General features: G+C 52.5%; 3 protein-coding genes across 11 annotated transcripts in view; 2 read left to right on the forward strand and 1 right to left on the reverse strand.

Moving 5' to 3' along the window:
* Positions 1-3,879, forward strand: part of DNM2 (dynamin 2) — an 88,549-nt gene extending 84,670 nt beyond the window's left edge. For 4 of the 8 annotated variants that reach the window (XM_018051078.1, XM_018051075.1, XM_018051079.1 and 1 more), the window contains 2 exons: positions 981-1,232; positions 1,905-2,801. In XM_018051078.1, the coding sequence (XP_017906567.1) occupies positions 981-1,232; positions 1,905-1,974 (322 nt within the window). In that variant the 3' untranslated portion in view covers positions 1,975-2,801. Of the gene's footprint in view, positions 1-980; positions 1,233-1,904; positions 2,802-3,492 lie in introns of those variants that run through there. The other 4 variants (XM_018051076.1, XM_018051077.1, XM_018051080.1 and 1 more) reach the window with 2 other exon arrangements.
* Positions 3,628-7,043, reverse strand: TMED1 (transmembrane p24 trafficking protein 1). Of its 2 annotated transcripts, XM_005682367.3 has the most exons (5): positions 6,734-7,014; positions 5,961-6,058; positions 5,642-5,825; positions 4,582-4,653; positions 3,628-3,848 (listed from the first exon to the last, which is right to left on the reverse strand). In XM_005682367.3, the coding sequence occupies exons 1-5, from the start codon at positions 6,914-6,916 to the stop codon at positions 3,648-3,650; spliced, it is 738 nt and encodes a 245-aa protein (XP_005682424.1). In that variant the 5' UTR covers positions 6,917-7,014; the 3' UTR covers positions 3,628-3,647. The 2 variants fall into 2 exon arrangements, with proteins under 2 accessions (XP_005682424.1, XP_005682425.1); XM_005682368.2 differs by having other exon boundaries at positions 3,629-4,653; positions 6,734-7,043.
* Positions 14,280-24,918, forward strand: C7H19orf38 (chromosome 7 C19orf38 homolog). Its single transcript, XM_005682370.3, has 7 exons — positions 14,280-14,581; positions 15,861-16,169; positions 18,367-18,459; positions 19,338-19,365; positions 20,087-20,124; positions 21,351-21,385; positions 24,317-24,918. The coding sequence occupies exons 1-7, from the start codon at positions 14,551-14,553 to the stop codon at positions 24,452-24,454; spliced, it is 672 nt and encodes a 223-aa protein (XP_005682427.2). The 5' UTR covers positions 14,280-14,550; the 3' UTR covers positions 24,455-24,918.

The following is a 25,397-nucleotide window of genomic DNA, read 5'->3' on the forward strand; positions in this document are numbered from 1 at the left end:
CCCACCCCCACCCCCGTGTGTCCATTAGGGCACAACCATGGGTAACCAGGGTGCAGGGGCCCTGACCACAGATGGTACAGCACCCAGGGCTGGCCGTAGTATGGGACTGCCACCCCTGCCTAGGCCTGAAGGGACAGGGAGAGAGAAGGGTTAATGACCTGCCTGTCTCCTGATGCCTTCTGTTGGTTAAGGCCAAACAGAAACCAGAGAGGGCATGGGGCCTGGGCAACCCTGGCCATACAGGTAAGCCTCCTAAAGCACAGAGGAGGCTGAGAACAGCTGGTAGGAGAGGACCTAGAGGGACACGTGGAGGGCGTAACCGGCATCCCCCGCCCTGACCACCTAGAGCTGAGGTGCAGTGAGGCCCTGACATGGGCACGTCAGAGCATCGGGCAGGGACACCTGACCAGTAACAGGGCAGGTGGTGGGAGGAGAAAGGGTGGCCCAGAGAAGTCTCAGAAGGTGCCGGTTTTTCCAAGCCCTCAGGGAGCCTTGAGGTTCCTTGGAGAGCTGACCCAGCCTCCAGCCTGAGATGCAGCACCCAGAGGGGAGCCTGTGGGGTGCGTGGGACAGGGCCCCATGGACCTTACAACCTCTGGAGGCATGCTGGGCTCTGGAAGGATTTTTGGCTTCAAATGGTGGATTTGGGTCAGTGGGGAGGCTGGAGTGGGGCCAGTGAGAGGGAGATGCCGGAAGGAGTGAGACCAGAGGGAAGCAGGAACCCTAGTTGACCGAGGACAGGTGCTGGGCCCTGGCTCAGGTCCTGGGGGTGTACAGAGGGGCCCAGGGCATCTGTGCTGACCTGCCCAGGACCAGCTACTCACTGCATCTGGCTGGGTGGTAGCTGGTGCCAGCCTGTGTTACAGAGGAGGCCACCCTCTGGCCAGTGCCCTGGCCCCACCTTGGGCTTCTGCCCCCACACCCATGTGGCCGGTGCCCCTGCCCACCAGCTTCACCTCACACCTCTCCTCTCTCCACAGCCCCACTCCGCAGCGCCGGCCTGTATCCAGCGTGCACCCCCCAGGCCGGCCCCCAGCAGTGAGGGGTCCCACCCCTGGGCCACCCCTGATTCCTGTGCCGGTGGGGCCAGCTACCTTCTCAGCACCCCCGATCCCATCCCGGCCCGGCCCCCACCCTGGTGTGTTTGCCAACAACGACCCCTTCTCAGCCCCACCTCAGATCCCATCTCGGCCAGCTCGGATTCCACCCGGCATTCCCCCTGGAGTGCCCAGGTAAGGCTAGACCCCCTTGCCACCCGCCACCTAGAGACACCCGCCTGTGCTCTGCAGGGAGCAAAGGAGTCACCAGCATCCTTATGGGGCTCATGGGGAAACTGAGGCCCCAAGAGGCCTAATTCACAGAGCAACGGAGTCCATGCTACTCCCAAGCTCCCACGCCCATCCTCTACATGAGCAAGTGGGCCCCCTTGTAGCTCGGGGCCCCTCCCATGGGACCCCTTCTGGTTTTGACCAGTTCCTTTCTGAGGACACGCACATGAGGCGCTGCCCATCCCCTGCCCTCCCTTGCTTCTCCCTGGGTGCCAGGCCTCTTTCTTCCCCTTTTCTCCCATGAGCAACCTGTGGTCCAAAGTGGGCGCAGGTGCTGATGCCCCGGTTGGTTCATTCCTTCCCAGCACCAAAGCAGCCATCGTGTAGCACCCAGGTGGGTGCTGGCCTACGTGTACTCGAGGTCAGGGCTTCCCACCACCCCAGCTAAGAACTCAGCCAGCTGTTGTGATGGGCTTGGAAGAGCATTCACCATGCTTTTCTTTAAAGTCTATAACTTTACCTCGGAACATGGGCAATAATTTACAAGGGGTGGGGGAGGTGGGGCCTGGGTCCTCGGCCTTGCCCGGCTTCCAGCCTCACTGCCCTCTCCCCTTCCTGTGTTTATTCTCTTTGCAGCAGAAGACCCCCTGCTGCACCCAGCCGGCCCACCATTATTCGCCCAGCCGAGCCATCTCTGCTCGACTAGGCTGCAGGGGTTGTGGGTCACGTTCTTGAGAGTCCTCGAGCAGGACCCTTGGTGCAGGAGCTTCGGTGGTCTAAGCCCACCTGCCGCCCCTGGCCCTCCCGTCCCCAGGCGGGACCAGGCTCCCTGCGGGCAGCCCCTGGCTCTTCCCTCACCCTGGCCCCCATCCCTGGCTGGACACAGCACTGAAAGGAGGGCCCCTGGAGCCCCAGAATGAGGGGTGCTGGGGTGTTGCACTTTGGGAAATGGGGTCTCAGGTACCAGAGGAGACAGCTGCATCCTGAGTGCCATCCTGAACGAGGGAGCCAGGCTGGTGTGGGGGGCAGGGTTCACCCGGGGGTTCTCTGGCCAGGAAAGCCCAAGTGGACCAGGCCTAAGAAACGGCACCGAGGTGTCCATACCCGCTAGGCCTCACTCTGCTTCTCAGCAGCTGGGGCTCCCAGTGGCAAGCCAGGCCCTGCGGGTCCAGCACTGCCTGCCCGCCTGCCCGAGTTGTACATATTCCTTCCTCGGCCGCATTAACCGCACGGCTCAGCCTCAGCTGCCGGAGGTGCCTTCGCCAGGTCCGGAACACTCGGCCCCGGCCAACCTCTCTCCTCCCTGGGCAACCCCCTTCTCTTCCTAGGTCCCCAGGGCAGCCGGGGTTCAGGGCTGAATGGGATGGGGAAGCTTGGGGGGCCTCTGGGTCCCCACCCTGGCCTCCCCCACGGGTCAGGCTCCGGGCGGCCTCTCCGTGAGCAAAGCTTCTCGCTCGCTCGGTTTGACCACTGTAAGTGCCTGCACTCTGTACCCTATTAATAAACTACAATAAAGGGAAGACGCTTCTGGTGGCTCGTGTGTGGGCCTTTTGTGTTGCCATTCAGGCTGGCGGGGGGGTGGCCTTGCCCCTGCCCCTCCCACCATGGGCCCCCCATACCTCACTCACAGGGTCTCTCCTCTCGGGTGGGAGGGTTCACTTCTACTAGAGGGGAGAGCTCTTACTTTCCTAAACACCTCAGGAGCAGAAGCAAATATTCCCCCTCCCCCCATCCCCTCATGCTTCCCTGGTGGCACTGGTGGTAAAGAACCTGCCTGCTAATGCCAGAGACGTAAGAGAGACCGGTTCAATCCCTGGGTCAGGAAGCTCCTCTGGAGGAGGGTATGGCAACCCACTCCAGTATTGCCTGGCGAATCCCATGGACAGAGGAGCCTGGCAGGCTACAGTCCATAGGGTTGCAAAGAGTCAGGCATGACTGGTGACTTAGCCTGCACACACACCCCCTATCCCCACACACAGACGCTTGGCTGGAGCCCATGACACAGCACTGATAACAGGCCAGGATGGGGACCTGGGACAGGTGTGCGAGTTACTGAAGGGAGAGGGTTTCCTAGCCGCCCACCTTACACTGTGCAGCAGTCAGGCTCCTTCTCACCCCCACAGTCCTGAGGGCTTCCCCCTTTACCCTCTTGGGGGCACAGGCCTTCCAGCTCAGCCCGGGTCACAGTTAAACTTTGCTTTCTGATTTTTTCTCTTGTGCCCAGGCGACCACCTCCATCGGCTCCTGCCCGGCCTTTCTTCTGAGCTTCGTGGGAGACCCCTCCCGCCCGTCTGGCTGCCCTCTTAGGGGCAGGACTGTCCTGGCTGGTGTCCCTGAGCCCCAATCACCAGGCACTGTGATTTTTTTTCTGACCATAATTTATTGATTCTGGTGCCCAGACCACCCTTCGTTCCAGGAGGCTCCTGTGCAGGCTTGAGCTGGGCCATCCCTTGGCCCGTCTGGGGCCCCTGCACGAAGAGCAGGAGGGCCGGGTGGTCTTGCAGACTCCGCTCCCCGAGTTCTGTAACCAGACCTCACACCCAGCCCACTCCCCGCTGGGCTGAGGGGCCAGGCCCCTTCCTGTCAATAAAAGTGACTGTTCTGGCAAGAACACTGCAGCCACGTCTTGTTCCCCCTGGCCCCTGGCACAGCAGGCCACCCCAGGTAGCAGCACAGGCCTTGGGTGGAGCCACAAGGAGAAGGCAGGCAGGCAGAGGATCCCGTAGCAGTCAGCCCCCTCCTATTGGGACCTAACTTGGAGGGCCAGCAGGAAGACAACGGGGAGTTTGCTTCCTGGGCCCAGTCCAGCACTGCACAGGGCTGGTGCCGACTGGAAGACTGGCTAAGGCACGTTACAGTAGGGGACAGAGGCAGGGCCAGAAAACCCCAGGGTTGCCTTCGAACCTTGCAGTGCCCCCCATGCACCATTTCTAGGAAAACAGGTGCAGCCACTGAGCCATTCCTCCCGGAGGGACCCACACCTGCAAGCCAGCCAGTGCTCCCCGCCCAGGCCCGAAAGGGTGGAGACACAGTGGGTGCCCCACCTCAGGGCTGGAACTACACAGCCTCCCCTTGTGTAGGAAACTGAGCTGGGGCAGGGATGCCCCTGTCTCACATGCATGCGCCCTGCTGCCCCTCCTCTCCCCTGTTCTTCCACAGCAACAGGCTACGTAGGCACAGGCCGCTTGTCCTGAAAGAAGCGCTTGAGCGTGCAGACTTGCAGCACAGCCACAAGCAGCAGCACGGCCACGTTCACGGCCGACCAGAAGTTGACCCGCTCCAGGTTGCCTTCTTGCAGGTTGCGGTCACGTGCCTCAAAGGCTCGCAGCAGAGTCAGCACTTGAATGCTGCGCTCCAGCCGGGTCCTCATGGTCTCGATGGACTCCTGTGGCAGAGAGGGAAAAGGCAAGCCTTTGTCCTTGGATGGGAGTGAGAGTTCGTTTGTTGGAAAGAGGGGGAGAGAGCTGAGAGCACAGATTCAGTGGCCAGGCTGCCTGAGTCTCAAGCCCTCTGCCATTCACTGGCTGTGTGACCATGAGCAAGTAAACCACCTCTCTGGACCTGTTTCCTCCTCCGAATTAAACCTCAGGGTTGTAAGGAATGAATGCCCAATTAGGCATAAAGAGCATACTAACTAGTAATCAATAAAAAGCAGTAGGTGAAGCCAGATTGCTTGGGCTTAAATATTGGCTCTGTTGCTGGCTGTGTGGCCTTAGGAGAATTACTTAGCCATCCTGTTCATCAGTTTCCCCAACTGTAAAATGGGGGATAATTAGAGCACACTCCCTGTATATAGGGGACTTCCCTGGTGGCTCAGACTGTAAAGAATCTGCCTGCAATGTGGGAGAACTGGGTTCAATGCCTGGTGTGGAAGATCCCCTGGAGAAGGGAATGGCTATCTAATCCAGTATTTTTCCCTACATATACAGTGGTTATGGGGACTTCATGAGTTATTTAAGCCCTTAGAACAAGGTTTATACCTAGAAATGTTCTACTGTTACTAGGTTGGGGGTACCAGTATGTAGGGGGCTTCCCAGGTGGGGCTAGTGGTAAAGAACCTGCCTGCCAGTGCAGAGGACAGAAGAGAAGTGGGTTCGATCCCTGGGTCGGGAAGATCCCCTGGAGGAGGGCACAGTAACCCACTCCAGTATTCAGTATTCTTTCCTGGAGAATCCCATGGACAGAGGAGCCTGGTGGGCTACGGTCTACGGGGTCACAAAGAGTTGGATATGATAGGACTGAAGCAATTTAGCATGCAGGCACCAATACGTAGGGAAGGTGAGGTCAGGCCCAGGCAGACCCCAGCCAAGGTGAGAGGGCAGGGAGCAGTGCCAGAGGTCTGGAAGGAGTGGCCCCAGCTCTCCTGGGCGCACCTTGATGTCCTCCATCTTGACATCCAGAATCTCCTCAGGCTCCACAGCCTCTGCCCAGCCCTCGACCTCCTCCTCATCCTGTAGGCTGTCAAAGATGAGTTCAAAGAACACAAGCTTCTCCGAGATGGTGCTGAAGGAGTTGTCAAAGCACAGCTTGTAGTCCCCGGCCTCCGTGGGCTCCACCCTGGGCATAGAGACACACATGACCCTGAGTGGCCGACCAGCTGGACTTTTCGAGGCAGGCAGGGTGGTAACCCGAGGCCGCCGGCGAGGGGCAGGGCTGTAACTGAACCCGGACAGCCAGCGGGACTTAACTCACGTGTGCACACCGTCTGCCTTGCGGGACTCGCTGACCAGCAGCACTCCCTGAGGGCTCTCCAGACTGAAATCCACGTCCAGCCCAGCACCTCCGATCACCTGGGGGGGCAGGTAAGAGCAGGATAGAGGGCTAGGGCTAAGCCAAAGGCACCTGCCAGAGAACATCAGGGCTGGACCGACCCGCATAGACCCATACCGACCACCACCCAGAGGTCTACCTGAGTTCTGACACCTACACCTTCAAGCCAGTCTTGCCCCACTCCCGTCCCTCTGTCCCGCCCCTTGCCTTGGTTCCGCCCCCACTGAGATGATGCTTTTTGTATGGCCACGCCCCCCATAGAGATCACGTCCCGACTTGGCCAAACCCCAAATGAGACGACGGAGCCCTGCCTTCTTTCCTTAGCCCAACCTCCGAGAAATTATCAGATTGACCACACCTTTTTTTGTACAACATCCCGGTCTTCCCTCCCAACTCCCTCAATCGACCCAATCCTTTTGACCACGCCCACTCGCGACGGTCCGGCCTTCTGACCGGCTCCCTCTTTCTCCCGATGACCCCGCCTCCCCGCTGCCCAATTCTAGCCCAGCCTTCTATTCCCACCCCTTCCGCTCCCACGCGCTGTCCCCGCCCCTCCGCCTCGCTCTCCCTGGCTCCGCCCTCGTGCTCCTAAGCTAGGGCTCCTCCTCCTCTATTCAGTGCATGCATAGCGTGCTCTGGTTTGGCCACGCCCCGTCTCCGTGCCTCCGCTCGCTCCCCAACACGGGACCCTGTACCTGGTACTCAGTCTCAAGGCTTGCGTTGGCCGGCGCGGACTGATAGAAACACTGCTTCCGCCCCGCAGGGAGCAGGAACGTGAACTCGCCGTCCTGGATCGGCGGGGGCCCTGCCCCTCCCACGCCCACTGGCGGCAGTAGTAGCCAAAGGGCCAAGCCTAAGGCCGCGCCGGCCGCCATCATCCGGGTCACTCTCTGGTCTGCTAACCGGTTGCGGTTCCTTTAAGGAATAGCTCTGTCCCCTATGCTATTCGGCTGAGTTCATTGGCAGCCGCTTCTGTCCGTTATCCGAAGCCCGCGGAACCAGGAGTGAAGGACCCCCCGAGAGCCTAGCTGTCCGAATGAATGCCTGATGCGCCTGAAAATACTCGATCTTCTACAGATTTTTCTTTGTAAAGCCTCCTTTCTAGCCTCAAACACTGTAGGAAAAATTACAAAAATAAGACCACGATGGTACATTCTCCTCAGGCAAAAGTTAAGACAACTATGGTGGCAGCAGCTAGGTCCTGTGGTTTTCCCAAAGTACCCCGCGCGCAACGACTGTTGTTCGAATCCATCTGGGTGTAGTGTGTCGAAAGTAGAAGCAGGGCGTGTGCCTGCACGCGACCTGTTGGGCTCGTGTATAAAAAAGCTCAGCTAGGGTGGGTGGAGACTTTTCTATTAACGTGGATTCTTGCCGGTCCCAGGTCCTTGAGCTTGGCCCCAGGTCCGATGCCTAATCCTTCTTTCCTTGGCGCCTTAGAACCGTCGTTTTATCAGTCTCCTTGTTTCTTAATCGGAGGTGATGAGAATTGAGATGAGGCCTGGCCCATAGTGAGCCCTCTGCATTTTTTCCATATTGTTTGCTCGGGAGCCTGGCCTCATCCTGCTCGCGAAGGGTCGCAAACTCGACAGCCCAGGTGCTTAGCGTCAGCAGAGAAAAGCAGAGAGTGTGGGAAAGGCAGATTGCCTAGTTCAAACCATGCCCCATGCTTTACTTGAGGCATCACACTTCTGGGCCTCACAGGATGATGCTAGGCCTTGACTGGGCTGTTGTGAAGATTAAATAAAATGATGTTTATTTAGTGCTTGGTGCATCCATAGGCCCTCAGTAAATAATTTATATTCCAGGTTTATCGCCTTGCTCTGGGCATGCCGCCAATCTCTAATTCTGGTTTAGAGAATTTGGAGGCAACCTAAGCAAACAGATAAAGATGTCATTGGAGAAACGGACTGTGGAGATTCCATCTAAACATAAGAAAAAATGTTCAGATTGGCAGTGTTGAGTTGTTCAAGATAGCATGAAAGAGGTTGGCAGGTGGTGACAATTATGCTTTGAACACAGCTGGTGGCTGTCAACTACACATTTGGAGAGCTTGGGGAAGTAACACTTTGTAATGTCAAAGTTTATGTATGGTCATGCTTGGTATTCCTTTTGCGGGAGGAGGGCAGGAGGACACCGCAAGCTTTGTGGGTGTTCCTTACTGTTCCAAGTTTTTCTGTCATTCAGAGTTACTACTTGAACATTTTGAAGTAGTTGTGGAGAATCGGTGATAAATTTTTGTTAAGGATTCTTTTTTAACAAGGGGAAACACATTAAAAAGAACCATTTTAAGTAAACAACTCAGTGGCATTTAGTATATTCATAATATTGTGCAACCATTACTTCTACTCACTTCCAAAACATTTTCATCAGGAAGGAATCCCTGTACCCATCCAGCAATTATTCCTCATTCTTTCCTCACCCCAGTCTGGTGATCAGTCTGCCTCCATGGGTTTGCTAATTCTGGATATTTCATGTAAATGGGATGTTTGACCATTAGTGTCTGGCTTCTTTTTCTTAGCATAATGTTTTTAAGGTTTATCATCACATCACTATTTAATCCTTTTTTACAGCTGAGTAGTATTCCATTCCATCTATTGGATGCTTGGGTTGTTTCCAATTTTGGCTATTGTGAATAGTGCCTCTAGGAACCTGTTTGTGTATGTATTTGTTTGAGTATCTGCCTCCAGTTCTCTGGGGGTATATACCTGGGAGTGAAGCTGCTGGGTCATATGGTAATTTTATGCTTAACTGTTTGAAAAACTGCCAAACTTTCCCACAGTAAAGTTGCACAATTTTACACTCCCACCAACCGTGTACAAGGGTCCCATCCCAATTTTCCTACATCCTCATCATTTGTTATATTCCATTTTACTGTTAGTATATTCCTTCTCATGTATGTGAAGTAGTATCTCATAGTAGCTTGTTTGTCTGTTTTCTTTCGGAGGATGAGTCCATTTTATTGAGGGGCATCAAGGGAGGGTCTTAGGATTGGGAGGACAATGAGATCTAATGTCCTTCTCCTAGCTGGGATCTCCTCAATTTTACAGTCTCTGGGAGCTCAGTGGGTAGGTTTGTTTGTTTCGTTTCGTTTTGTCATGCCACATGGCTTGCAGGATCTCAGTTCCCTGACCAGGAACTGAACCCTGGCCACAACAGGGAAAGCCCAGAATCCTAACCACTAGGTCACCAGGGAACTTCTAAAAGCTCATAGTGGTTTTGATTTGCATTTTCTTAATGATACTGAGCATCCTTTCATGTGCTTATTGGTCACTTGTGTATCTTCTTTGGAAAAATATCTGTTCATGTCTTTTATCTATTTAAAACTTGTATGTTGTTATTGTCGAGTTACAATATTCGTATATTATGGAATGAAAAAGGAAGAAAGAAAAAACAGTGAAAAACCTCTCCTGCTCTTTGCCAAACTCTGCTGGAGCACATCGATAATCCATTTATAACTCTGCCTTAGCCTTCTCTTCCTATTTGCATCAAGCCTAGAAATTGACCAGAGATGAAAGAGTAAGGTCTTCTTAAGCCTTTCCTGATCATCTGTCCTGCCCTGGGTATGCACATTGCTCGCTAAAGTCCCCAGTATATATGGTGCTTTTGAGTGCCTTAATTACCCAAAGAAATTCGCCCCAGCTTTTCCTCCCAGCATTTGGCCATGTATGTTGTCTTCCTCCATTGTAATCTTGTACACCAGAGAGCTGTGAGTTGTTCCTTCCTTACAGTGTTTTCTAGGAATACATTCTGAGTTAAAGCACACTGCGTCAGTCCCTCAGGTTACCCCCAGACATGTCACAACACACACACACACAATACTGTGAGAATGAGGGCTGTTCTGCTCCCGCAGAAACTGGGAACCAGGGCTCCACACTGGGGGCACAGGCGGCTATCTTCAGATCCTCCACTGTGCTGGACAAGGAGATGAGGAAAGGTATGGAAAACACCACAAAGCTTTCCTGCCACGTTCAACTTGCCTCTTCTTGATTTGCATTTCCTTGGTTAACATAAATGTTTAGCTGTTTTCCTGCATTCAGATAAAATTGACTCTTACCATTTTTGCTCAGTTTGTTGATGTTTTGCATGAGATACAGGCCTATAGAGCTACCAACCCCACTTTTTTCCCTGTTGGCTGGGATGAATGGGTGATTCTTGTTTTCCCTCGATTGAGCAAAATCCTCCCTCTCCCCCAGTATTCAACAAAATGTACTGGGTAGACACTATCAATGTCCTGGGAGCTGTCATCTCAGTGCTGCTCCACTAAATGATTTCAGGTCCTCAGAAGTGCTCAGAAGTCAATGCTAGGTGGGTAGGTAAGGTGACCTATTTCACCTAGGTGGAGTCGGGGAGAGCTTCCCCAAGGAGGTGGCATTGAATTTCAGATTTGAAGTAGTAGGGAGAAGAAGAAAGCAGAAAAAAACAGTTCTCTGACATCAAAGGCACTCAGAGAGTTCAAGGGGCAGAAAGGGGATGAAGGTGGGGTGGGTGGGAGGAGTAGCCAGAGAAGAGATGGGAATCTTGGGCAGACAGCCCCTCATAAAGGCCCCTCTTTCCTTTGTCATGTTGCCCCAGAATCTTAGCCGGGGGTTCTTAACGACCGTGGGGAGTTGGCCGACTGGCTTCTGCAGGTCAGGGATTCCCCTGACATTATAATCAAAAGATTACAAGAGCGTGTGCTGAGCAGTGTGTTTTTCCCACCAGAACTGTTCTCCACCATACTCTGTACTGCTTCACAGTGGGGGTGGAGGGGCGAGGGGGCTGATATCTCCATACCAAATCAATGTGGCTGCCTTTTCCTCTGCTTTCCAGTTGAGTTTGGCCCTTGTAGGATATCTAAAGGCTGCAGGAAAGGAAGGTCTAGGTATCTATTCGCTGGCTCCTACGTTTTTGGTCTGCATCTTTCGACAAAAGCCTGTAACTCTAGCTCTCTCCAAGTTCCAGGACCCCCACCCACTCCAGCAACTTCAGGCTTGGCTGCTAACAGTGACCGTAGGAAGTCGCTGTCCTTCATTGCTCCCCTTTCACCCTGCTCATGACTCCTCAGTTCTGTCTCTTAAGGGCATGATCTGTGTGACAGCTGACCAATACAAGTATGTGTATCTATGTTCAGTTCAGTTCAGTCGCTCAGTCGTGTCCGACTCTTTGCGACCCCATGAACTGCAGCACGCCAGGCCTCCCTGTCCATCACCAACTCCCGGAGTTCACTCAGACTCACGTCCATCAAGTCGGTGATGCCATCCAGCCATGTCATCCTCTGTCATCCCCTTCTCCTCCTGCCCCCAATCCCTCCCAGCATCAGAGTCTTTTCCAATGAGTCAACTCTTCGCACGAGGTGGCCAAAGTACTGGAGTTTCAGCTTTAGCATCATTCCTTCCAAAGTACACCCAAGACTGATCTCCTTTACAATGGACTGGTTGGATCTCCTTGCAGTCCAAGGGACTCTCAAGAGTCTTCTCCAACACCACAGTTCAAAAGCATCAATTCTTCGGTGCTCAGCTTTCTTCACAGTCCAACTCTCACATCCATACATGACCACAGGAAAAACCATAGCCTTGACTAGACGGACCTTTGTTGGCAAAGTAATGTCTCTGCTTTTGAATATGCTATCTAGGTTGGTCATAACTTTCCTTCCAAGGAGTAAGCATCTTTTAATTTCATGGCTGCAGTCACCATCTGAATTCAAAATTCCAGGTTATAGATCCCTGAATCACATTAGATACTCTCAGGATGAAGTCTTCACTTACATCCAAGACCCTATCCCCTCTACCTACAATGCCCTCCTTCCATCTCCTTCTCAGGCTTTCAGAGTCAGATGCCACCTCCTCCCAGAAGCCTTCCTTGAACTTCCTGAAGCTAAGTGAAGAACCTTTCTCAATGACAAACTTCAACATAGCACTTCACCAACCAGACTGTCACTGTCTGCTTGCCTGACTCACTGAACTCTGAGCTCCCAAGTGCAGAAGCTGTTTCATTCATCATGGTATCCCTGGTACCCAGCATGGTTCTGTGCCCTGGTGACGCTCAGTAATCAGCTGGTGGCATAAATAAACCAAATATCTCTCCCATCTCTTGTCTCATACACACCCAGAAAAGAGCCACAAAAATAGACTGAGGGAATATGTTTTGGCTTTCAAGTCAGACAAGCCCAAAATATTTATTGTTCACTGTGTGCCAAGCATTGATGTAGGCATTGGGAAACTGCAAGAGATGCCACCGGCTCTGTCTCTGTACTCTGGAGGAAGATATCTGGATGAGTTCAGTAAATTCAAGCATGTTCTATGAACCATGGTGACCTAATCTAATTGATATTTACAGAATATTACACCAAGCAACTGCAAAGTGCATTTCCATTTTGAGTGCACATTGTATGTGGATATATACTGGGCCAGTGAAAAAAGTATCGGACTTCCCTGGTGGTACAGTGGATGAGAACCTGCCTGTCAATGCAGGGGACACCAGTTCAATCCCCGATCTGGGAAGATTCCACATGCCTCGGAACAGCTAAGCCCATGTGCTGCAATTGCTGAGCCAGTGCTCTAGAGTCTGCGAGCCACAACTACTGAGGCACACGCACCTAGATCCCATGCTCTGGAACGAGAGAAGCCGCCACAGTGAGAAGCCCTTGCACTGCAGCCAAGAGTAGCCCCCGGATCGCCACAACTAGAGGAAGCTGGCAAGCAGCAACAAAAACTCAGTGCAACCAAAACTAAATAAATGAAGGAAGTTAGGAAAAGAAGCTCCAGTTAAACATATGGTAACTGAAAGAAAGAACAAAATAAAGATAAGACCACGAAGCAATGAAATAGAAAACTGAAAATGGAGAAAAAAACAAAGTCAAAGATTGGTACTTGGAAAAAGACTAAAAGACTGAATAACCCCCAGCAAGACTAATCAAGAAAAAAAAAAAAAGAGAGAGAGAGAGAGAGAAAGAAAGCACAAACTACTACTCTTAGGGATCAAAGAGGAGACATCACTACAAACCCTACAGATATTAAAAAGCAAATAAGGAAATACAGACATGTTTTTAGTGATGAGTTCGATACTGTAGATGAAATGGACAAACATGAAAATACACGCATGCTAGTTGCAATCAAAGAAAATTACAAGGTACTATCCTGGAATTTAGAAAGGGGATTTTTCTAAGTTCAGAGGGATCTGGAAAGATTTCCTAAAAAATTAGCATTTAAACTTGAGACATGGACTTCCCTGGTGGTCCAGTGGTTAAGAAACTGCCTGCCAATACAAGGAGCACGGGTTCAATCCCTGGTCTGGGAAGATCCCAAATGCTGCAGAGCAATTAGGCCTGTGCACCACAACTACTGAAGCCTGAACGCCCTAGAACCCGTGCTCCACAACAAGAGAAACCCCCATAGGAAGAAGCTTGCACACCATAACTAGAGAGTAGCTCTCACTCACTGCAACTAGAGAAAGCCTGTGCAGCAACAAAGACCCAGCACAGCCAAAAAACCCCCCTAAGACCTGAAGGAGAAGTGGGATTGGACCAGGTTCACAGAATTGTGTTCCATACAGGGATGATGGCATACATGCAAAGGTCCTGAGATTGAAATCAGCTTTGTGTATCCAAAGAAAAAAGTCCACTCTAATGATCCTTTTTAATGTTGGCAACTACACACTTGCATCCTTCCTGGGTGTAAACCTCCAGGTGGGCCTGGTAGACTTGACCAGAAATGTTTAGAGACCAAGGCTGGTAAGAGAGACCTTTGGAAATTTCCTGGCTGTCAATAGGAGGCAATTTACGCTGCAAACAATGTCATTTCTTCCATTCTGGAGCTGATGTTTCCTTTCACCTGACTGGCGAAGCTCCTGAGACACAGGAGCTTGTGTGGCCTCACCCTGTGTATACTCACACCCAACGAACTGATACACTTTGTCTCATAAATTCTTTGGAGCTAGTGTCCACTACTCTCAACCCCATTCTTGCAGGTGGCAAGCGGAGGACTTGCCAGGAAGGCCAGGAAGGACTGTCCCTTGCCTGAGGTCACAGAGGCCAAGCCCTAATCATCATGCCCTACCAACTTCCACCCCACACGTTTCAGCTTTTGGGCACATGTTGGGCCACTTTTTGTGACTTGGCCCTGGGTTTCCTATACGACCGATGTTCCCTGTGCTTCCCCATGCACAGTTAGGGAAAAATAAGCACACACACACACACGCACACGCACGCACACGCACACGCACACACACACACACACACACACACACACACACTGGACCATCTCATCCACCTTTTCCTCCCATCTGCCAAGCCTGAGCCCCCAAGGAGCAGTGAGGTGCCAGGCTCTGATGTGTGTCTGTGGAAGGGGTGGGGAGGGGAGAGAGTCCCTTTCGGTGCCCAGTGTGTGTGTGAGCAATTTCCTGCCAGTGAGGAAACACTCGGCTCAAATCAGCCCTGGTTCTCCTTTCCCTGCTCTGGCCTCACAGGAGGAGCTGGCAGCAAGCCGTGGGCCACCCTAGCCTCCGCCAGATTTCCTGACCAAACGCGGGAGGAGAGATGTTCTGGATTGTCCTGCTGTTTGCAGCCGGTGAGCTGATGTCCCTGCGCCACCCCTCACCCTGTTCCGCTCCCTCCATGCACCACCTTATCTCTGCTGGGGGGTGGCGGGGGGTGCGTGTACACAGAGCAGGAGCTGGAGAGGCTGAGCCCTGACAGATTTGCCCTAGAGCCTTGGAAAAGCCCCCGGAACATGGACATCTCTTGTGGGGTGTCAGTACCCCCACATCACAGGTATTAGGAATGCCACCCCACTGGAGACAGCAGTGCCTACGCCCCATGACTCAGCCCTGCTTGGCCTCTGCAGGTTTCTACCTCCAGGACTGGGGCATCAGGAGGATCTATGGTGGGTCAGAGAGGGTGGGAGGGAAGCTGGATAAGGAAAGGCTTGTGTCGACCTCACCTGAGCCAGACACTCCACGCGGGAACCTGGGGCCGCTGGGGAGACACTGGTCCCTCCTGCAGGAAGCCGTGCCCTGAAATCGAATCCCTCATCACAGCCTGGGAAACAAGACAGAATCACTCTGCCCGCCCCTTCTCTGCTCGATCGCCCCCACCTCCTGCCACCTGGACTCCTTGAGTGCCCCACACCCCTTCCAGCCTCCAGCCTTTGCCTGAGATGGTCCCCCTGCCTAGAATGCTTCCTTCCAGATCTTCCATGCTGTGTCTTCAGGGAAGCCCTCTCTGGCTACCCCATCACCCTCGTCTCCTTGAGAATGTCAGCTCCCCAGGGCAGGCATGTCTTGTCTGTTCCTCTGTCTGTCTGTCTCATCCACTGCTCTGTCCCCAGAACCTAAACGGGGCCTGGCGCATGGTCAGTCCTGTTGGTAGAAGTAATATGAGTGTAATTGTGATTCTGGGTAACATCTATGGCTGTTATAATAAAATGACTCCAACAACATGACCTCTCACCTGGGCCGGGCGCTTGATCCTCTCCACATAGCGGTAGGGTAGGGACAGCTAGGGACTTCCCAGGTGGCGCTAGTGGTAAAGAACCTGCTTGCCAATGCAGGAGACGCAAGTTCGATCCCTGGGTCAGGAAGATCCCCTTGAGCAGCGCATGGCAACCCACCCCAGTATTCTTGCCTGGAGAATCCCATGGAGAGAGAAGTCTGGCAGGCTACGGTCCATAGGGTCACAAAGAGTCAGACATGACTGAAGTGACAGGGTGCACACACAAGGACAACTAGCCTCCAGTTGCCATAAAAACCAAGGCCCAGAGAGGGTGAGCCATTGCCCAAGCCTACACAGCCAGGCTGGCCTCTGCTCTAACCACCCACCCACCTAAGCTCCCCTATCTTGCTTCACAGGCTCCGTGGCGATCCCAGCGCCATCCATCATGCTGGTGCCCCCACACCCCAGCAGTCAAGAAGACCCCATCCACATCTCGTGCATGGCCCCCAGGGGCTTCACAGGGGCGAATTTTACGCTGTACCAAGATGGGGAGGTGGTGGAGCTCCTGAAAGCCCCCAAGGACCAGCTCAGGGTCATCTTCAACCTGAGCGGTGGCAGCAGGGAGGTTCGAGGGGGACCGTTCTGCTGCCAGTATAGTGTGCTTGGTGAGAATAGGCAACCCCAGCTGTCAAACCTCAGCGAGCCTGTGCACGTCTCCTTCCCAGGTAAGTCGCTCCCATCGGCCCTCACTGCCCAGGCTCCATCTTCTCACAGCCGAACCTTTGTAGGCACTGTTCTCTCTGCCTGGGAGTCATCACTCTTCCAACTTGGTGGGAGTTTCTTTTCCTCCGTGGATTGAGGAGCCTGGTAGGCCACAGTCCACAGGGTCACAAAGAGTCGGACATGACTGAGCGACTTCACTTTCACTATATGCAATGGGTACAGTCATTCTTCCCATTTTCCAGATAAGGAAACTGAGGCACAAGAGCTGAAGAGGCTGGCCCAGGTCACTCAGCCAGCAGGCAGCAGAGCTGGAGTTCCACCAGCCTCTGAAGTCCAGACGTTAAACCTCCACGCTTAGGAGCACCTTTCCTTACTGGCCACAGTATTTATAAGTACCTGCTATGCACCAGGCACTGTCCTTGGCATTGCAGGCTCAGCAGTGAATGAAACAAAAGTCCCTGCCCTCTCGCACATTACGAGGGGGTGGCAATGTACATCAGATGATAAATAAGGAGTTTTGTAAATATTCAGTCAGCTAGTAGGGGACAAGGGAAGTGACAGGAATGAAATACAGCCTGGTGAAGGGCATCTTTTTTTTTTTTGGTTGTGCCACGTGACTTGCAGGATCTTTATTTCCCAACCAGATAGGGAACCCAGACCCTAGCAGTGAAAGTGCTAGAGTCCTAACCACTGGACCACCAGGGAATTCCCAAGGGTGTCATTTTAAATAGGGAGGAGAGTGATCAGGGAAGGTCTTTCTGAGGAGTTGATGTTTGAGCCTGAAGGATGAGAAGCCAGCCACATGGCTGTCTGGGGCAGGAGGGTTCCAGGCAGAGGAAGCTGGCTGTGCAAAGGCCCTGAGGCTGGAGCGTGCCTGGTGTGTTTGAGGGACATGGAGGTGCCCCATATGACTGAAGCATAGCAAGCAAGGGGATAGTGGCGGGGAGATGAGGGCAGGGGGAGGCAAGGAGGATCATGCAGGGCCTTGTGGCTGCAGTAAGGACTTGGGCTTTTTGTCTGAGTGCGACTGAAGCCCTGGGAGCGAAGATGTCTTCCTTTGGTCTTTCCAGGAGTGGGGGCTGGGCCTGGTCTTTAGATCAAGGAGCAGGAGGGAGGGAGGGAGGGAGGGAGGGAGGGAGGAAGGAGCCTCAGGGTAGACTCTGTCACCAATAGCCAGAACTTTCCTGCTGCAGAGAGAAGGTTGTAGCCAGCAGAGGCCCACAGGTTGTGATGACAGAACACTCTCTGTGTCCTTCCCCGGCCTCAAGTTCCACTATCAAAGGCCCCCTTCTCTCACCTTGGTCCTGTGGTCTCAGAGTAGGGCAGTAACGGCTCTCCTGCCCCAGATGAAAGAATGAACAAGGGCTACTGAGAATACCCAAGTGAGCGCCTCTCCTCCCCTCCTGGCTAGTTCCTGACCTCCGCTGGGGTCCAGGCATCTCCTCCTGGCTCCCCTGAGAGATTCCTTGCCTCTCTCCAGGGAGGGGCAGCCAGATCTCTTGCAAAGACATAAACTCTGGAGCTGGGGCTTCATGCTTCTGTGGCTACCTCTGTGTGGGCCTCAGAGTCCACCATGTAGCTGGGGATGGATGTCATCTGACCCCGTTACCCAGCCAGCAAGACTCTTCAGACCACGAGTAACTGAAAACTGGACTCAAATTGGCTTCAGCAACAAAAGGGGATTTGTTGGTTTACTGAACTGAAATTTGTTCATGGCACTGAGTTCTGGCATGGCTGGATCCCGGTGCTCAACCGTGTCAGGAATCATGTGCCATTTCTCAGCTTTACTTTCTTCTGTGTCTCATTCTTAGGCAGGCTCTCCCTCTCATGTTGTCAGAATTGTATACCTTGGAGCCCCAGATGTATATCCTACCAGCTTTGCAATGCTGGCCTGAGGAGTAAGCCTCTCTTCCCAGTAATCTAGCCAAAGTCCAGAAATTAGTTTCATTGGCTCAACTTGGGCAACATGCCACTCCCTGAACCAATTAGGTTAGCCAGGGGTAGGGAATATGCCAACTGGCCAGACAGATTTGCTAGTTCCCCAAGGTCTAGCTATACCTAAACCAAATGTTTCTGTGGTATAGGGGGAGGGCTAGCTCTCTAAAGGTAGCCTGGATGTATGCCAGGAGTCCCACTTTCTCCCTGCACCCTTACAATTCTATGGCCTACCCAATCTCTTTTTTCCCCATCTTCCTCTAGTGCCCACCTGGATCCTGGCACTCTCCTTGAGCCTGGCTGGAGTCGCTCTCCTCCTCTTTGGACTAGTGACCATTGCCCTGATCATCAGGAAAGGTAACAGCAGGCAGAGAAAGCGTGGCTCACCAGAACTTGCAAATGCGCTGAATTGCACTCCAACTCACACACATTTTTAGGAGCACAGAGGCACACAGTTGGGAGTTCTTACTCCAAAAACTTAGCAGTGAAGAACCTTTCAGAATTTCAATGACGGTGGTGGGCAGGGGAAATTCATATATATATATGGTAAAATATGCATGATGTAAAATTTGCCATTTAACCCTTTTTTATTTTTTATTTTTAAATATTTTTATTTATTTTTAAATATTGGGGCTCGTGGGATCTTAGTTCCCCAAGTGAAGTTGCTCAGTCGTGTCCAACTCTTTGCGACTCATGGACTGTAGCCCACCAAGCTCCTCCATCCATGGGATTCTCCAGGCAAGAATACTGGAGTGGGTTGCCATTTCCTTCTCCCCAACCAGGGGTCAAACCTGAGCACCTGGCAATGAAAGTGAACCACTGGGGAATTCCTTTTTTAAAAAAAAAAAGTTTTAGTTTTTAAATTTTAACCTCTACTGCTCTACAACCATCACCACCATCCATCTCTTCATCTTCCTAAACTGTAACTCTGTCCCCATTAAATACTGACCCCTGTCCCCTCTCCCCCAGCCTCTGGCACCACTGAAATCAGCATTTAAAAAGAATTTTTTTTTTTTTTACATTTTTGTACCTTGCTTGAAGTTTTTACCAACATACATTACTCATGTAATTGGGAGGGAAAAGTGTCTTCAGTAGCTCCCCTGTTGAGAGGGAAATTTGCCAGGGGAGAAGGCAAGGCTGGGTAGCAAATGTACAAGACGCTTTATTGGTTTCTTAGCTTTTTGAACCAGGACCAAAATCTAACTAATGCTTTTTGTTTGTTTGTTTGTTCCCAGTTAAAGTGAAAAACCTGAACAAGAAACGGTGAGAATATCCCTGGAGACCCTTAGAGGGTAGTTTTTTTGGGGAAAAATTTCAGCCCCAAGGCAGGAGTTTCTGATGGGCATTGAAGAGCTGGCCAGATTCTAGGGGCGGAAGGATACTTCCAGGGCTCCATCTCGAACAGCGCCCTCTGGTGGATGGGTGGGTTAATAAAAATAGGTTCTCTAGGAAGCGTTTAAGGTATGCTCCGGGCTGTGCTCCACCACTCTGGACCTTGAGTTCACATTATCCTCGCATCAGCCCTGGAAGTAGGCTCTATGGATGACCCCTTTTAACAGATGAGGAGACTGAGCCGTCCTCACATTCCTTTATCTCCAGTTGCCAAAATTTGTTGAGTAATCATTCTAGAAATCCATAGTGAGGGGGAGGGGGGTGGGTGTCCCCTGGCATTGTGCAGCCCCCAATGCGTAGCCTGTAGACAGTGGCCCTGGTTCTTGGGCATCAGAATATATCCACTGGCCCCAACCTCGGTTTCTCCTCTCGGAGAGAGGGGCGAACACCTTGTTGCCTGGTGGCAGAGTAGCCCCAGTGATCAAATCCTGACTTCACCTGGCTGTGGGGCTCCTGCAAGAGATTTCTATCTGAGGGGTTTCGATGGGGGGGAGGAGGTGGCTGGGGGAAGGATCAAGTTTGGGGCCAGGGCTACCCAGAAGGAGCCTCCTGCCTAAGACAAGTCATCACTTTCTCCCGAATCCCTCTGCAGAGAGCGAGAATCCTGCTGGGTTAACATCGCCACCACAGGTCTGTGTGTCCCTGTTCCTGTCCCTTGCCTGGGCAGAGTCACTGCCTCAAAATGCCATCGGGTCTCACTACTTGCTGCTGAACCCCATCTACAGCTGTTCACTTCCCTTAGAATCCAGAACACATGCTCCTCCTCTTTCCCTTCCTCCTCCCCCCTCATTTTCCTCCCAGTTTTCACCTTTCTTTTTGGTGCGAACAGCTTTCACCTATTACCTTTCCCTGCCCTATCCTCAAGCCGTTCACTCATCCCGCCCTCTGCCTAGAATATTTTTCCTCCCTGTGTGGTCTCCATCTAAAGGTCACCTCCTGTAGGAAGCCTTCCCTGACTCCCTAGGCAGGATCTATTCTTTCTACTTACATTCCCCTAGCACCCTGTCATTCTTCTTAGTCCTCAGTAGACACACAACTAAGTAATCATTGCATGCTTGGGTGATGATACTCACCTCCAGTACTGAACCATCAGCTCCAAGAGGGTGGGGAGTTGAAACTGTCTTGTCCACCACGGGGGCACCCAACTTTCCCAGTGCCTAGCACAGTCCTTAATGGAGCCCCACTTGTGGTCCAGAATGTGCTGGTCTGCCGGCTTCCACCAGGGGGCCAGAGAGAGAGCCCGCCTGTGAGGTATGATGCCCAGGAAGGGGCCCTACGCAGAGAACACTCCACTCTCCGTACCTCTTCCATTGTTTCCCATATTCATTGAGCGTCTACCATGTGCTAAAGCCTGAGGGCTCCCGAGATAAGCAAGACAGAGGTGATTTCTGTCCACAAGCCCATACTCCAGTGGGGAAACAGTCCATGACAGGCTGGACACTGTCTGGGCTGGGAGGGTGGTCTCCGGAGGAAGTGGTGTTTAAATCAGAGAACTACAGGGGCAAACAGGGAGTAGCTGGGTGAAGGGTGGGCAGTTAGTGGGAGAGCCCAGGATAGGGGGAGATGAGAAGTATTCTGGAGAGCAGGAGTTGAGACGAGGCACTCATTTTCCGGCGGGCAGCCAGAGGCCACCTAGGGAGAGTTCTGAGCAGCAGAGAACAAGTTCAGTTTGCAGCTGCTCGCCCTGCAGAACGGGCTGGCGGGCGGACAAAGAGATTGCTGGGTGATGGACTCCATGCCCTTCCTCAGGGTGGATTCAGGGCCTGTGGGCTTGTGGGGAGGGCCTGGGACGTGGGGCGGGGGAGCAAGAAATCCGAACTGGCCCCCAGCCTGGTCGTCTTCTCTCTCTGTTCTAGACATGTCCTTCGACAACTCCTTGTTTACCATCATGGTAAGTCATCCCGTTTCTCGGATCCAGTTTTCTGCTTCCTGTTCTGACCACCGGAAGATGGGGGCTCCCAGGGGGCTGGGCTGACCTGTTGTCTCTGGACTTCTAGGGCCTGGGAAAAGCCCAGAATCACTGAGCGGGGCTTGTTTCTGAGCTGAGAGTTGGTTCTGGAAAATTCCAGGGGATTGGAGGTAGCCACGCTGCCCAGGGCTTTGTGGGGCAGTGGGCAGGTGGTCAGCACTGCCTCTGCACTCACAGTGGTAACAGAAGATGACCTGGGGGCTTCTTTGGAGTCACGGAGCCTTGTGACAGTCTGGTATAAAGAAAAGACTACTTCCATGTTCAGTTTCAGGAATTTCAGCTTAGTTGTCCAGACATGTATTCCCTTTTGGGGGAGGAGGGTCTCAACCTTCACACCCACCCCTGCTCTGCACCTCCTATTTAGCAAGGCATTGCTCTCCCAGATCACATAGCATCCTGGCTAGGATTTGAAACCCAGTCTGTGGATCTCCTCTGCACAGCTGCATTTTGTGGTGGCCTTGGGGTAATTATTCTTCAGTAAGTTAGAGATATCTGACCTGTGGACGCTATGGATGCAGACAGTGTCCAGCTAGGGGAATACCCTGGTGGTCCAGTGGTCAGGACTCTGCATTCCCACTGCAGGGGCCACGGGTTCTGTCCTTGGTTAGGAAACAAGATCCTGCAAGCTGCGGTGTGGCCAAACACAGAAACAAAACAATGCCCAGCTAGCTTCTCTCCATGCAGAGATGGTACAGGTCTGGGGTGCAGGTGGTCCCACTTGAGGAGGCCTCAGGAGTCCTATCTGTATAAATGGATGCTTTGGGACTGTAGTGAGGGAGCTGGAGGTGGAGTCAGTTGGCTTGGGGCGCCACTGTAGGAAGTAGGGGTGGGGGGAGGATTGGATGGGTTTGACATAGCCTTCCTGGGTATCTGGACAAGAACAAGGTGAGACCCTTCATCCCCTGAGCTTCTTAATTCCACAGGGGGAGACAGAAGATAGCACATCGGATAGGGGGTGCCCAGGAAGCTAACAGTTTCAGATGGGAGATCTGGGAGGTCTAGGAGATAAGTGACAAGCAGGAGATAGCTGTGGAGGATTGATCCAGGCTCAGGGCACGTTCTCCACACGGCCCAGTAGAACTGGGGTGCAGACGAGTGAGGAATGGAGGGGGTTCCTGCGCAGAACTTTGACTTTTATCCCAAGTGAAGTCAGAGCCCTGGAAGGTTTGGAGCAGATATGTGACCTACTCTACATGACCACGGGCGCCCTCTGGTGGCTGCAGCGAGCACAATCTGTGGGGGCCGTGGGATGACAAGAACCCGGGGACCAGGCGCAGACAGCTCAGATGGTTCAGGCGCCAGACGTAGTGGGTAGTTTGGTCCAGCGTGCTGGCAGCGGAGGTGGAAGGCGCGAACAGATGCAGGTCAGATTCAGAGGATGGGAAACACGGCACCGATTTCGGAGTAGATGAGTGGGCGGAGGGAGAAGGAGCCGTGGCCGAGAGACAAGAGAGGGGCCACCTCACCCAGTGACGCTCCAGAGCAGATGGAGACTGGCCTCAGTCACTGGTATACAGATGGTGGGAGGAAGGCGCTTGGCACCGACCTGTCCAGCCCTCTGAGGTCTCAGCTCAGGGAACAAGCTGTTAAGAAAAACCTGGAGAGTAGGGCACATTCTAACACCCTCCCTGAGAAGCCACACTGCTCAAGGCACTAGCCTGGTGGTTTCTGCTTCCCTCCCCCCACTTTTAAAAGGCATTTAAAACGAAACGATGGGAAGACAGAAAAAAAAAAAAAAAAAGGAAAAAATAACTTACTTCTCAGTATCCTAGTCCTGGAGACTTTAAATATAAACGTGTATAGACTATGAAATACATCCAAATGTAAAAATTATCTATAATCTATGTTCATAAAGTTCTCTTCTATTTCTTAATCCCTCTGCACCCACTGGTCTCCACTCTGCACACATGCAGGTAAATGACCATTAGGAACTTCTTGCACATACAAGGAAGCAAAGGCAAAAATAGCAAGTCTGTATCCTCACTCTTTTTAACACAAATGACAGCATGCTAACCATACTGTTATGCACTGATGGTTCTTTTCTTTAACAGTAAGTTCTAGTAATCTTTTCTAGTTTTTTTTTGTCATTGTAAAATATAAATGAAAGTCACCATTTTAGTTATTTTTAAGTGTACAGTTCTGTGGCATTAAGTATACTCCTATTGTTGTACGACTGTTAGCATCATCATCCTCAGAACTGTATCTTGAAAAACAAACCCTGCCAAGGAATTCCTTGATGGTCTAGTGGTTAAGACTCATCATTCTACTGCAGGGGGCCCAGGTTTAATCCCTGGATGGGGAACTAAGATCCCACAAGCTGCGAGGTATAGCCAAAATAAAACAAAACCCAACAAAATTCTTTGCCTATTAAACAACTCCCCCACCTCAGACCCTGGTACTCACCATTCTGCTTTCTGTCACTTTGGTGGATTTGCCTATTCTGGATTTTTATAGAGAAATGATGCCATACAGTGTTCATCTTTATGACTCATAGCCACCCCAGGATGAAGGGTACTGCCACTCTCCCCCATTGTACAAAAGGGAGAACTGAGACATAAAGAGGTTGATCACACCACTAGGAAGCGGTGTGGCTGGGATTTGAACCCAGGCTGTCTGGTTCCCTTTTCAGTAGACAGCAAGACAGGACAGATGGCAGGATCAGGGGCCTGCAACTGTGTTTGTGGGCAGGTGTGTGTGTGTGTGTGTGTGTGTGTGTGTGTGTGTGTGTGTGTAGGGGGGGCAGTGAGGTGAGACCTGATGGATTGTGGGAGTCTCAGCCTCAGAAAAATGGGCAACCCAAGATCCAGAAACCCCAAATCACTTCATTCTCTATTTTTCCCTCTACGGACAAAGAAAATGACTTCAGAAGAAGATGCAGCCAACCTGGATACTCCTTCAGGCTCCACTGAGACACCTGGACCCCGGAAGAGGCCCACCTCCACGTCATCCTCACCTGAGCCCCCTGAATTCAGCACATTCCGGGCCTGTTAGAGGAGCCCCTCTCTCTGTGTGCACTCTGTTCAGCCCTCCGCCTGGAGCTGGCCAGGCTGTGCAGGGCCTCAGGTCGCTCCAGCTACTTTGAGGACTTCTGGCTGCTGCTTTCTCAGGGAACTGAACAGAAGGGACAAAGGGGATCCCTGGCCTTGGGGTCTTCCTCACTGAGAAGCAGGAGTGGGAGAGAGGGGTGAAAGCATTGACCTGGAGGCTGGACGGAAAGCAGGAAGCATCTCAGGATTTCCAGTTTCTCAACCTACCAGGGGAGAAGGAGCCCTTCTGGCTGTTAGCTGGGCTGTTATGAATCTGAGCCTCGCACACTCCTCCAGTTTCCTCCTTCCCATCACACCTGATTTGGCCAACCTGACTGGATTTTTGGAGCATAGGGTACCCTGGGTGGGGTATGTTCTGTGTGCCCTGCTGGCATGCCTAAGTTATTAATTATAATGTTTTGAGCTGTTCCCAAGGTCTCTATGGAGTGTAGTCCATAGAGGATGTCTGATGTCTAATCACTGATTCCTAGGGGATGGGGAGAAGTACCCCTCAAGTGCATGCAGTCAAGGTGGTGTCTGGGGAGGGCCATGGGGGTGTCAGGAGAAGAGATCTATGTGAGGCAAGGGGCCTCAAGCTCCTTTGGAAACCCTGAACGAGAATGGGGCCCTGGAGTAGTGGATTCACTGGCCAGTCATCACTGGGGGAAGGAAGAGTGAATGAGGGGGTCAGGGGATAAGGGGGGTACAAAAGTTTTTTTGTGGGTAGAAGACAGTTAAGGGCCAAGAATGGAGGAGGAGGGCTCTGGGGGAAGGGGAAAAGAGAAGGAGCCGTTGAGTGCCTGAGAGGGGTTAAAGATGGGGTTCAGGGGCCAAGTCCTGGCTCAAACTGCTCTTCAAGCGGGAGTGCCGGGGGTTGGGGCCACAGGCTGGGGCGTGGTCCTACGTTC

This window comes from Capra hircus, chromosome 7 (assembly GCF_001704415.2).
Source record: "Capra hircus breed San Clemente chromosome 7, ASM170441v1, whole genome shotgun sequence".
NCBI classification, from domain to species: domain Eukaryota; kingdom Metazoa; phylum Chordata; class Mammalia; order Artiodactyla; family Bovidae; genus Capra; species Capra hircus.

Bases quoted from the DNA above. Each gene is read 5' to 3' on its own strand.
- TMED1 (XM_005682367.3), bottom strand. From the start codon at position 6,916: ATGATGGCGGCCGGCGCGGCCTTAGGCTTGGCCCTTTGGCTACTACTG. The intron at 5,826-5,960 runs GTGAGTTAAGTC...CTCTATGCCCAG, and splicing joins AAGGCAGACGGTGTGCACAC to GGTGGAGCCCACGGAGGCCG. The intron at 3,849-4,581 runs GCACGTGACCGC...TTTTATTGACAG, and splicing joins CTCTGCTGCGAGCCTTTGAG to GAAGGGGCCTGGCCCCTCAG.
- C7H19orf38 (XM_005682370.3), top strand. From the start codon at position 14,551: ATGTTCTGGATTGTCCTGCTGTTTGCAGCCG. The intron at 19,366-20,086 runs GTGAGAATATCC...ATCCCTCTGCAG, and splicing joins AAAAACCTGAACAAGAAACG to AGAGCGAGAATCCTGCTGGG. The intron at 20,125-21,350 runs GTCTGTGTGTCC...TCTCTGTTCTAG, and splicing joins GGTTAACATCGCCACCACAG to ACATGTCCTTCGACAACTCC.